Genomic DNA, 12,692 nt, shown 5'->3' with positions numbered 1-12,692 from the left:
TTTTATTCCTCTTGATGAACAGTCCAGTCATAAACTGACAGCCACCTCTCCTAAACTAACATGTTCTTTATTCATCGACTCTTCAGCGTTCTCCTCCATGTATGTCGTAAAATCTGTCGAGACATTTACATGTATGTACTAGGAACAAATGACACATCTGTTGTTCCACATCAGTTTTTTAGCTACAAACTAATGACTTCCGTTCAGCTTTTAGCTTTAACATGACATGTAAATCAGTTCATGGTGAGTTTTGGATTTCTATATCTGGGTAAAATATGTGTGTTTTTTACATTTCCCTTTTTTTTTTTTTTGCTTCGCAGTTCTTCTCTTCTCTGCACAGTGGCGCAGTGGTTGCCTCACAGCAAGAAGGCCCCCGGTTCAGGTCCCGGCTGGGGGACCTGAAACAGAACATCAATGGGGGACATTTCTGTGTGGAGTTTGCATGTTCTCCCCGTGTATGCGTGGGTTTTCTCCGGGGTCTCCGGCTGCCTCCCACTGTCCAAAAACATGCTTCATAGGTTAATTGGTTAATCTAAATTGTCCATAGGTGTGAGTGTGAGTGTGAATGGGTGTGTGATTGTGGACATTCTACCCTGCGACAGACTGGCGAACTGTCCAGGGTGTCCCCTGCCTTCGCCCACAAGTGGCCGGGATAGGCTCCGGCAGCCCCGTGACCCCGAAAGGGAAAAACGGAATAGAAATTCAATGAGTTCTTCTCAAAATGTCCCACAGATCCGACACTTGTCGGGGAGAAAGAATGTCTTCCATGTTTGTGAGGAAATAATTTATTTCCTTTGTGCACCACATGAACAGAAAACACCTCACATTACACGGATCACATGATTACAAAAAGTGCTGGAATCAATAAATGTGAAAAACAGACAATTTAAATCCCAAAGAAACCACTCAGACGAAAGAGGACAATTATTGAAATAAATTACACTTTGACTCGTTTAGTGTAAAAAAACTAAAAGGACTTTTGTGAAGTTCATACATCAAACTGTACAAGTTAAAAGCTCCAAAAATCTTGCTGTGATCCTCAGAAACCAGGTTGTTGAGTGTGAAACAGAAGAGCTGCAGTGAAATACACCATCAGTGGTCCTCACAAAGGTGGGGAAGCTTGTCTGTGTGCGACAGTTCCTGTGGAAAACAGACAGAAAATCATTCACTTGTGTGTCCATGAAGATTGTCCTTCATGTAGGTAGAGTCCATCAAAGCAGAAAGCCGTTTTAGCAGACGTTTAGTCAGTTCAGTATGATTATACTACTGCCTCAAACTGAATTCAACGTTGGTGAAACACTGTGCGCAGAGCGCCCTCTAGTGTTGACATCTATAAGGTGCACTTTGATTTGAATATCATAATACCAACTAACTCTGGGGGGCAGCACAGGTGTTTTTCTGGGATAGGCTCCAGAAAACCCCATGAAGCTGCGGTCACACCAAACGCCATTCCCGTGGCATTGGTATGTCAATAGTACAGACACGATTTAATTTTTAATTGCACCTCTTTAGTACACACATGCATACACACATAGCGAGAAGGGGATGGTCACGTTGTACCCTATCCCCCGTACCACAGATGAGGTGGGGCAGATCGGTGGCTACTGCAAGGCCATTTGTGGTGTCCCAGGGATTCCTGTGCCTCTGACCTTGCAGCTCTTTTCCACGCGGTGTGGGAGTCCCCAACATCTGAGCTGGGTGGACTGTATTCCCAGAGGAGCAGATTGGGCCCCTTTTCTAGGCACACCAGGGCTCCCCAATTTTTCCATCACTGTTCACAGCAACTAAAGCCTAATCCTTACATTCCTTATATTGACGTGTTCTCCCTACCAAGACAAAGGTGGATAAAGGTGGAAAGATTTCATTTAATCCATGGACACCAGTGCAGATCACAAATCATTGAAAAAAAAGGTTCAAAGCACTGTCTAGTGGGTCTAGATGACACAACTCCCAACGTTAAAGTGCCTAGGATAGCACAAGGGTTAACTTTACAATGTTTTTCTTATTATCAACGAGACAATAATAAAAAATGTCCTCTAATTTTACTCTTGTTTTTATATTTTTCCTCTGGTCAACGCGGGACAGCAAATCTTCAAACTCAGAGAGACAGAAAGACCCGTGGAAGCGGCTGTTGTTCAGACACAGCATGGAGAGTGAAGCTCACTGTACCAGCAGACACTCTTAAAGATCTCATGAACCAGGACCTGGAGACGTGATTACTGATACTTTTGTAGAGCTCTTCAAAGTAAATAAAGCCCCGAGCAATCAATCAATCAATGATACTTTATGAATCCCATCATCCGTGTCTTCCATGCATTGTAAATGATAAGCAAACACTGGTCCATGCAGGGATCATAGGTCCATGCAGGGATCACGGGTCCATGGAGCGATCACAGGTCCATGCAGGGATCACGGGTCCATGGAGCGATCACAGGTCCATGCAGGGATAACGGGTACACAGAGGGATCACGGATCCATGCAGGGAACACGGGGCCATGCAGGGATCACAGGTCCATGCAGGGATCACAGGTCCATGCAGGGATCACGGGTCCACGGAGGGATCAAAGAGCCATGCAGGGAACATGGGTCCATGCAAGGAACACAGGTCCATGAAGGGATCACGGGTCCATGGAGGGATCACAGAGCCATGCAGGGAACACGTGTCCATGCAGTGAACACGGGTCCAAGCAGGGATCAGGGATCACGGGTCCATGCAGGGATCACAGGTCCATGCAGGGATCAGGGGTCCATGTAGGGATCACGGGTCCACGGAGGGATCAAAGAGCCATGCAGGGAACATGGGTCCATGCAAGGAACACAGGTCCATGCAGGGATCACGGGTCCATGCAGGGATCACAGGTCCATGCAGGGATCACAGAGCCATGCAGGGATCCCAGTTCAATGGAGGGATCATAGAGCCATGCAGGGATCCCAGTTCCATGGAGGGATCACAGAGCCACGCAGGGAACATGGATCCATGCAGGGATCACAGGTCCATGGAAGGATCACGGGTCCATGGAGGGATCACAGAGCCATGGAGGGATCACAGGTCCATGGAGGGATCACGGGTCCATGCAGGGATCACGGATCCTTGCAGGGATCACGGGTCCATGGAGGGATCACAGAGCCACGCAGGGAACATGGATCCATGCAGGGATCAGGGATCACGGGTCCATGCAGGGATCACGGGTCCATGCAGGGATCAGGGGTCCATGAAGGGATCACAGGTCCATGGAGGGATCACAGAGCCATGCAGGGAACATGGGTCCATGAAGGGATCACAGGTTAATGCAGGGATCAGGGGTCCATGGAGGGATCACAGAGCCATGCAGGGATCACGGGTCCATGGAGGGATCAGGCTAAAAGTATTAGTTGGTAGCTCCTCCCACATGCGGCGTCAAGCTTAGGGAACATGTTTTTTGTTGCACGAATCACATTTGGTGTGTCTAGAAAATGGATAGATGAATGTTTTTCAGGCTACAAGAGATAAATACCCAACGTAAATCCTGTTTGAACAGAGTTCATATTAACAAAACACGTTTTAGTCATACAACCATTCTATTTTTTGAGAAAATAATACATCATGTAGCCAAGAAGTAAGTTAGCAATCAGACAAGTACAATGCTAACAGCCAACACCTTTTTAAACCAGAGCTTTAGCCCCACTGTTGATATCTTTTCGCCAACCATAACTTTTCAAGCATTAACGCAAGGAACGTAATTCCAGCAGATTTCTGCTGATGTGCGACACTTTACAGCAGTGAAGTGTTTATGCAATCAACATAAACCAGTTGATTCTGTTGTGTCCTTATCCAACACTTTACATTAGCAATGTGTTGCATAACGGTTCAAAGCCGACAGCAGCTTTTCTCTGCATCAGAATCAGCTGATTCACAATGAACCCGTGAGCGGTCGAAGAGTTAGGGTGTGTCAAAGAGCCGTGTGCCATTTAGGTTTTTTTTGCCGGCGACATCTCCAGTGTTAAAGGCTAAATCTATCCAACATGAAGAGTCAGATAACTAATGTCTCTAATAATGTCTCACACAGGAAAGGAACTCCAATCCTAGACTTTAGGTTTAGCATACCTGCTAAGCTATGTGAAGTTTATGTTACTAAACATCCAGTTTTAAAATTCAATTGAATTTTAAACTCAATTTTATTCATACAGACCAATATCACAACAATAGTCGTCTCAATGGGCTTCATACCTGCAATTGTATAGTAAACATAAAATCATAAGGATCATGAAGTCATAGAATTCAATAGGTAAATTCTATGCTAATTAAACAGACTAAGCTAAACCCCTGGGGTAAGAAAAAACTATGAATGTATCCATTCAGAAACCTAAATGGGTCAGTGGAGCGGCTGGACGCCTGCAGGTGCAGCGTTTGAACCTCAGGATCATCAACAAACAAGGTGTCATTCTGACTCATTCAGAGTCTTCTGCACACTCATGCAGATGATTGGAAGGAAAGCATAAAGCATAACAGCAGCATGTGAACACAAACTTTTGGACACACCTCTCACTGCAGGCCTGGAGGTCTAGTGTCCTGGCTGAAGACAGACAGAAGAGTGACGGTCAGAAGACAGCAGCTTATGTGTGATGAAGGTTACGTTTAAGACAGGCTTACAGGCTTGAATGACTGATTCTGAGACAGAGAACAAGTGAGACGGACTGCTCCAGAAGCAGGGATACCTGCTCATGTCCAGGTGTGTGTGAGAGGAGGAACAGTTTGTTATTACAGACAGGTTCACACTTACTGCAGCCGCGTGACTCAGCTTGTCGAAGCGGAACTTCAGGTTGGATCGGGGGGAGCTCTTGTTTTTCAGCTCTGAGAGGGAAACACAGAAACCGTCAGTCAAAGCCGGTTTGGACGGCTGTAGCTTGTGCTGCCTTTGTGGACGGTTTACAGAATCAAACCTGTGGGGCTGCGACACATGATGAGCGGACACGAAGTCTGAGCGTCTAGCGCCACCTACAGTAAAGAGGACAGGACAGACTGACGGTTTAGTGCATGGAATGCCATCAGTTGAAGATTCTCTGTTTTCTTAGGTTTGTACTTCAATTTTGTTGAAACAGAAAATTTCCTGAAGAAGTTTAAAGCCTCTCAAAGACCCACTCCAATCATCTTTTTACCTATTGTAAAAGGCTTCCCAGTGGAGTTTTAGTCATAATTACGCTGTTTCCAAAATCTAAAAACCTGTGTCATTTTTGGGACATAATTTCTGCAGAGCGGCTAGAGTTTATGAGAAATTCACCTCTGAGTTGTAGGTGGGACTGTTGGCACAAAGTAAGCCAACAGTCACCCAGGACAGCATGTACGGGACAGCATGTGTGGGAAAGCATGTAGGGGACAGCATGTAGGGGACAGCATGTGGGGGACAGCATGTGGGGGACAGCATGTGGGGGACAGCATGTGCGGGACAGCATGTTCAGGACAGCATGTGCAAGACAGCATGTGCAGGACAGCATGTAGGGGACAGCATGTGTTGGACAGCATGTAGGGGACAGCATGCACGGGACAGCATGTGCAGGACAGCATGTGCAGGACAGCATGTAGGGGACAGCATGTGTTGGACAGCATGTAGGGGACAGCATGCACGGGACAGCATGTGCAGGACAGCATGTGCAGGACAGCATGTAGGGGACAGCATGTGTTGGACAGCATGTAGGGGACAGCATGCACGGGACAGCATGTACAGGACAGCATGTAGGGGACAGCATGAACAAGACAGCATGTGAACGTCACCCATCCGTTTACATGCTGACCTGCTGGCTTACAGCCCCCAACACCCCCAACCTAAAATATTACCAGAGCAACAAAAATGGCGACCAATATTGGAGCTATCCAGCCGTACAGTTCTGATCCAGATTCCAGCTCAGACGAGGAAAACAATGACGTTCATGGAGCTATTTGTCTGCAAGTGGGTGTATCGGAACGGAGAGGAGCAGGGAGGCTTCAGCCCGCCCGGCGTACTTTTTTGTCACAAATACAATCTTTTTCAAGAATGTTTTTCACATACATTTAAATTAAGAAATACTCAGAAATGCAATTTTAATCTTAAATTCTTTTTATGTGTCCTCCATTGTCAGAAAAAATGCTACAAGTACACGTTAAGGACACCATAGGCAATTTTCATCGCAGTGGGTCTTCAAGCTGTGGATTTTTCAACACGCCTGCATGTTTTATACATAGAACTGCTGCAGATTTTTTTCTCTGTTCTTTGGTCATTTGCTGTGTTTGCATGCATGGCAGTTTTTATGCCTTTTCAGTAAATGACTTGATAGCTTCATCGTTTTTCTTCACAAACACTAACATGTTTGATGCAGATATACGAAAAGAGGCCATGTATCATATGATTTAGATGACAAATATAGCTTCAGAGCAAGGCATGTCAAAAGGTAGAGGACTTTTCAGATGATTTTGCTTCATTATTTAGTCATTTGGAGTTAAATGATCAGAAGTGATGAATAATTTAAAGTATCACAACAAAGGAAAGATGCTGGAATCACTCGATCCTGCTTCCTCCCTCTTGACTTTTGCTTGAACTGTGAGTAAATAATGATTTTGTTCCTCCTCCATTATCACATAGAGAGGACGCTCTGTTGTACCACCAAATCTGCTCTCAGGGTCAGCGCTGCCCCCTTTGGGTCAGACGGTTCATTACAACAGCAGACTGATGTGTTTGTCTCACCAAGTGTGCGTCGTCTGCAGGGAGGCTGAAGCTGCAGGTGCTTGATGTGGATCTGGAAATCTTACTGCTCTCCTTTTTCCCATGAATCCTGAAAGAAAACAACCCATGTTGTGTCCGTGTCAGAGACGCTTAGTGTCATGGTCACCGCCGAGGCAGATGGGAAAATAGCCACCTGTCCCGCTGTCCTGCCTCCGGAGAGCTGGGATTGGACGGCAGCTCCGATGGCACTTCCAGGGTGGGATGATAACAGTCAAAGCTGCGCTGCTCACTGAGGAGGCTGTCCGCCATGAGGAGACAGAGAGCGGAGAGTTCAGAGATCACTCGCCGTGGATCAGGCCAAGGGCGTGGAGGTGAGGGTTACCTCCTCTGGCTGTGTTTCTCTGTCTGACTGTCCATGCTCAGCAGACGAGGGAAGAGTCCTGAGCGCCGCCTCACCGGAGACTTTGCACCGCACTGATGTCAGAGAAGAAAAAAAAAAGCAATGCAGACGCAGAACATCACAGCTGTGCTGCTTTTTCTGCTCACCTCAATGCTCAGGTGTGCCAGACCCCCTCCACTCAGGCTGGTGGGCAGCAGTGGTCCGCCCCGCGACATGGTTTCCATGGAGATGCTCCGGCCTCGCATGGCCCTCTGAGGATTCATTCAAAGCAGAAGTTCAGATGCAGATGAGCCTGAAAACTTTGACAGGTTTCATGTCATGCACTCAAGCTGAACTTGTGTTTCATGTTTTGTTGATGATGCGCAGGTTTGGAGGTCAGACACATTTGTTATGTCACCACGTCAATGTGTGTCATTGGGAGACGTTCACTGAAGAAAGATGTTTAAGTGACAAAGATGCTGTGTGGCTAAAAAAAATTGAATTCACATGCAGAGATGATCAAAGTTTAGGAAGGAAAATGATTATTAAACATCAGAGATCAGCACTATATTCACTGCGCCACAGTGGAACTGCAGGTGAGGACCTTTAAAGGTGGGAAGGTCATCCAACTAAAAACCTGTGGAACCACAACTTCCTCACGGCCGCCGTTGTTACCAAACAGATGGAAGTCCAACCGTAAAAAGAAAACAACCTAACTACTCTGTCAAACGGTAAGAAACCGGTGAGGAGAACGTTTTATTCTGTTAAGAATGACTTTAAAGGTGATGATAAATACAAAGCAAGATAAATGAAACAGAATGAGGAGAATAGATATTAAATGGTACAGTGTTCCCTCGCTCTTTTGTGTGTCCTGCATCCTGATTGGCTGTTGACAATGTCAATCAGTCTCCTCCATGCCGTGTCTTCAGTTGGAGACATTACATACACAATATATACATCCATCTTTGCAAAGTTTTCGATCGTGATCAGATCTTTGTTTTCATTCTGTAATTCTGGACTTACTTTATCTATGAAGGTTTAAACTTTGAGAGTTTAAACAAGAATAAAAAGTGTGAAAATGTTCATTTCTTTCTGAGAAAAGTGGAGAAAGTCTGTTAGTAGGAGAGTCACTGCCTTAAAACATTTAGAAACCTACCTAGTGGATTTCATCTATCGCTGGTTATTTTTTGAACGTATAGGCCCCACAATAAACGAGGAAACACTGTAAACTCAAATAACACTTTTCTACCTTCCTTGAAGACCCTAAAGCACATGTGTCAAACTCAAGGCCCGGGGGCCAAATGTGACCCACCATGTCATTTTATGTGGCCCGCGGGAGCATAAAAGTTTTTAATTTCTTTAAATAAAAATTGGTGTGTATTTATTCATATCTAGGGGGAATTGGACTTAAAATATACGGGCAACTATACATTAGGACTTAAACACTGTCCATATAACCTAACCTGACAGAATCAAATTTAAAAGGATTTATGTTAGTGTAACAAGCAAACATACGTTTTTTTATGCAACTGGAATTGTCACGTTAAAAAGTTATAATAAATAAACAAATGAGTTATTTAACCTTAAGGAGTAATTACATTTATTTTTTAATTACATTTAGTTTCATGTGTATATTATATCTTGCCCTTTGAGGAAAACCACTACGCTAATGTGGCCCTCGGTGAAAATGAGTGACATCCCTGCCCTAAAGTCTTTACAGTCACAGTCCCATTCACCCATTCACACATCCCACACTGATGTCTTACACTGGCACCAACGTTTAACCACTAGGAGCTATGTAGGGTTAAGCATTTTGCCCAAAAACACGTTTAGACTTTGGCATCAAGGCTGGAACTGAACCTGTCATCTTCAGATTAGAGGTCGACCGCTCTACCTCTGCACCATGGCTGCCCTGTGGTGAGATTTGTTTCGTAAAACTTTCTCCCCAACAGAGCGGCTAAAGGAGAGTTTGTTACTTCATTCTGGTGGATGTGTAAAAATGTCACAGATAACGCGTAGAAGATACTAAATAATTCAAAATGTAGAAATGTAAGAACTTTGAACCCAGAGTGACTCTGTCATCTTAAACTCTGTAACACAGAAAACGCTATTACAATTAAAGACATAAAGATGCAGAGAGGCTGTGGGAATTTTTACATGGTGGGTTGTGAAGTACAGATACATATTAAAATCAAGTACTGACAGTAACAGCAGTATTGGTTGAAAACCACAGATGATCATGTGGGTTAAAAGGTATAAAACATCGATCAGGAAGGAAATTATTCTCTTCTGGTAAACTCTGCCAGTTTCTCTTCCTGTAGTGTCTCTACTGTCTTTACCTTTTCATGCTCACGTGATGCAAACAAAAATATGGAAGCATTTCTGTAGCATAATTAAAAATAAAAGTCAAGACCAGAAATGCTTTTTCATTAAAAAAAATGAAGCTGCATTCGTTGACTCAAAAATAAAATGAAAAAGCAATCAATTTTTTTTCTTCTTCTTCAACACAGCTAATTCTGTCACCTAAATAACATGATAAAGAAAATGGTATTTGACTTTTTATTTTCAATAAGGTATCGTAAGTGTTGCAAAATTTAATTAGAAATGTCAATTTGACAATTAAACAGGATTAACAGAAATGCTTTTTCACAATGTAACCTCATCTATTGGGCCAAAAATAACATTAAAAATCAATCCTTCAAAATGCTTTTTTTAAATTTTCTTCTTAAACATTCTGTGACATCTTTAAAGCGAAAATGCAGAGGGGATAACATTTTCCTTTTTTACATCCACCGTGCAAAAAGTGACACATCATTTATTTCCAGTCAGCATTTCCAGGGGGGAGGCGGGGCGATGATGTCATTGCTCTTCTTCTACGTTGTTGGTCCTACCAGCAAATGGCTAAAGTTTAGCATGGCGAAATCTGTGTTAGAGCTGTTGCACAGAGATGTCTTCTAAATGTGCTTTCTGATTGTTCCCCCTGGAAATGCAATTCCCTCTTTGCATTTTTGCTTTAATTCTGTCACAGAATGAGCGGTGTTGAAGTAGAAAAGGAAAAAGCATTTTGGAGGTGTCAATTCGTGGACCTTGTATGGAGATTCGTATCCAATCATGTGAGAAGGAAAGACATCCATCGACTTATATATGTGTCGAATGACGTGTCCTCTAGTCTAACAGATCTAAGTTTAAAAGAAAATCTCAGAGGAGCTGCAAGCCAAGATCTGTGTTAAGGGAGAACGGCCATAAATGAGAAGGTACTGTAGGTTTGAAGGTCTGATAGCCAATAAGGCTGCAGACTGGACAGATGCAGGTCTATTAGGTATTGAGTGAACCTCAGTGAGAACAGCTCTTTAGTTTGATGGAAAACAAGAAACAGTCTACGAACAGCTGTAGCAAAAGCAGCAGACTTTCAGTAACCAGATGCAAACTGTTTTGAGGGAATTACTTCCAACTTGACATTTTTTATCTTCACAGGAGCAGAAACCCTTTGAATATCGAGTAAAGTTCAAAACACCTTGATGGACTCCAGCAGTCCTCCGTGGGTCTGTCCATTCTCTGCTCGGCCTTCCTCCTCCAACCCCGATGTCAATCCCAGCATGCTTTGTGAGCGTCTCTGCAGCTCCTCGTGGAGGCTGTCCAACAAGGCGGCCCGAGTTCGCTCCTGAATAGAAAACTGATTTAACATGGAATCAACATGAAATGTAAGGAGGTTCCACGCCTTAATTGGGGACTGTTTGAGGTTTTCTCACACCAGACAATCCATACCTGAGTAGCTTTGTAAGGTGGCTGAGAGAGCTCAATGTGCAGCAAATTACAATGTGTTGCCCATTCACCTAGATAACCCCTTACAGGGTTCATACCATCCAAAATCAACTTTTTGGAGCTTTTAAGTGTATTATAATGTTCATTCCTCACTATAAACGACCCCAAAGCGGTACTTTCATTCATTCACGCATTGCTAAGTATTCCTCTAAAAACCTGCTCTCTGAGCATCAGCACCTCCCAACCAATGAAAACAACTGGGTCCCCACGTTCATACATATAAAAGTGAGAACAAGAAAGAGTCTGTGCTGCCAGCTCCGCCCCCAGGCTATCAGACACACCCACTTTCTCCATGGAGCTGGCGGTGATCACAGTTTGGCCACTAGGTGAAACTCGTGCTGTAGCATTTATCCGTTAGCATTCAGCTACTTGACTTTGGGTTTACTGTTGTGTGTTAGCTCACTGGAAAAGAAAAGGCATGAAAGATCAACCTCTACTTTGATGGATCAATTATTGATTTATTAAGCTTGGATCGATTCAGATCGATTAATTGATTTTATCAACCCAGGCCTGATCTTTACACACAATGCAAAGACGCCGCTGAAGTTGGCTTTGGGATGAACGATTGGGCATTAAGAGGAAAGTTAAGGGAAAACGTAAATAATACATTGTTGTGGTCCAACCTGAGAATGACCATACTGAGAGATCTCAAACCAGTCTCTAAATGATCTAAAGAAACAAAGACCCTTGATTTGACCACCAAACCTCCCGCACCAACACTTTTAGAAACAACGTGGAGAAAAAAGCTCCAACAATAACTGGTATTTAAATGAAGCATGTGGAGCATTTGGCTCAGCAGGCTTTTTTACCTCCAGGCGGGCGAAGCGGTCGCTCTTGTAGCAGGCCAGCTCTGCATTGATGAGTTTAGTGAGAAGAAACTCTCTGAACTCTGGACCCTGAAAACAGGAAAAGGGATGCAGTCTCTTTTCATGTCATGTCTCACCAGGAAATGTCTGTCTCACCTTCCTGAAGATGGCTGGGGTAGGAAGGGGTGGGCCAAACATAGGTACATCATCTCGTGCTGTGACGGACACCTGTCAATCACAGAGGCTGCTGTCAGTGAAGCCTCAACCTCATTGTGTTTTGTTCATTGAAACCTTGATTGGAGAAATGAGTCTGCTGGAGTAGTTTGTATCAGTGGTCCCCAGCCCCAAGTAGTCCCAGTCCCATCATCTTTTGATCTATTCTAGAGGCGTTCCCAGTGGACTATGTCAGTTTTGGACAAAATCAAAAAACTGTATTGTTTTCTAGAATATATTTTCTGCAGAGCGGCAGCAGTTCAATAGAACTTTACCTCTGTATGTGGGTGGGACTAAGCTGAGCGTTCCCCCCAATACCTTTCCCGTTACTGAAAGCTCGCTAGCTTACAGCCCCAGAAAATTGTAAAGCAATATTGGATCTATCCATATGTACAGTTTAGATCCAGATTCCAGCTCGGACGAGGAAAACAAAGACATTCATGGATCTATTTGTCTGCAAGTAAATCCCTCGGAATGGGGCGGAGCAGGGAGCTTGTGGCCCGGCCAGCGTATTTTCTACGTCACAAATACGATCTTCTTCAAACCGCATTTTTTCATCTGCTCCTGATTCATTGAGCTGATACTCAGAAATGTAATTTTGATCTCAATTATTTTAAATGCTATAAGAACACATTAAAAACACCAAAACACAATTTTCATTAGAGTGGTTCTGTAAGCCATTGAACGTATAACAGAACTGGACTGAGCGAGTTTGGCGTCATCCATAGAAAATGCTGCCAGTTCCAACCAAACGAAATCAATTCAGTCACCATTTTTTTCACGATATGTTCATCGCCA

At 43.9% G+C, this 12,692-nt stretch overlaps 1 protein-coding gene across 19 annotated transcripts in view; it reads right to left on the bottom strand.

The window, feature by feature from the left end:
* Positions 1 to 769: 769 nt before the first annotated feature.
* LOC101163992 (rap1 GTPase-activating protein 2) overlaps positions 770 to 12,692 on the bottom strand; it is a 45,277-nt gene continuing 33,354 nt past the window's right edge. For 11 of the 19 annotated variants that reach the window (XM_078931159.1, XM_078931157.1, XM_078931162.1 and 8 more), the window contains 10 exons: positions 11,838 to 11,909; positions 11,685 to 11,771; positions 10,568 to 10,714; positions 7,221 to 7,325; positions 7,057 to 7,148; positions 6,868 to 6,972; positions 6,696 to 6,783; positions 4,921 to 4,975; positions 4,761 to 4,831; positions 770 to 1,140 (listed from right to left, as the gene is read on the bottom strand). In XM_078931159.1, coding sequence (XP_078787285.1) covers positions 1,093 to 1,140; positions 4,761 to 4,831; positions 4,921 to 4,975; positions 6,696 to 6,783; positions 6,868 to 6,972; positions 7,057 to 7,148; positions 7,221 to 7,325; positions 10,568 to 10,714; positions 11,685 to 11,771; positions 11,838 to 11,909 — 870 coding nt within the window. In that variant the 3' untranslated portion in view covers positions 770 to 1,092. Of the gene's footprint in view, positions 1,141 to 4,519; positions 4,554 to 4,760; positions 4,832 to 4,920; positions 4,976 to 6,695; positions 6,784 to 6,867; positions 6,973 to 7,056; positions 7,149 to 7,220; positions 7,326 to 10,567; positions 10,715 to 11,684; positions 11,772 to 11,837; positions 11,910 to 12,692 lie in introns of all 19 variants that reach the window. The other 8 variants (XM_078931161.1, XM_078931163.1, XM_078931160.1 and 5 more) reach the window with 1 other exon arrangement.

The sequence above is a fragment of the Oryzias latipes genome, chromosome 14 (genome assembly GCF_053564925.1).
Source record: "Oryzias latipes strain Hd-rR chromosome 14, Olatipes_Hd-rR_3.1".
NCBI classification, from domain to species: Eukaryota; Metazoa; Chordata; class Actinopteri; order Beloniformes; family Adrianichthyidae; genus Oryzias; species Oryzias latipes.
The sequence above is the reverse complement of the archived record's forward strand: the minus strand, read 5'-3'. Positions and strand labels throughout refer to the sequence as shown.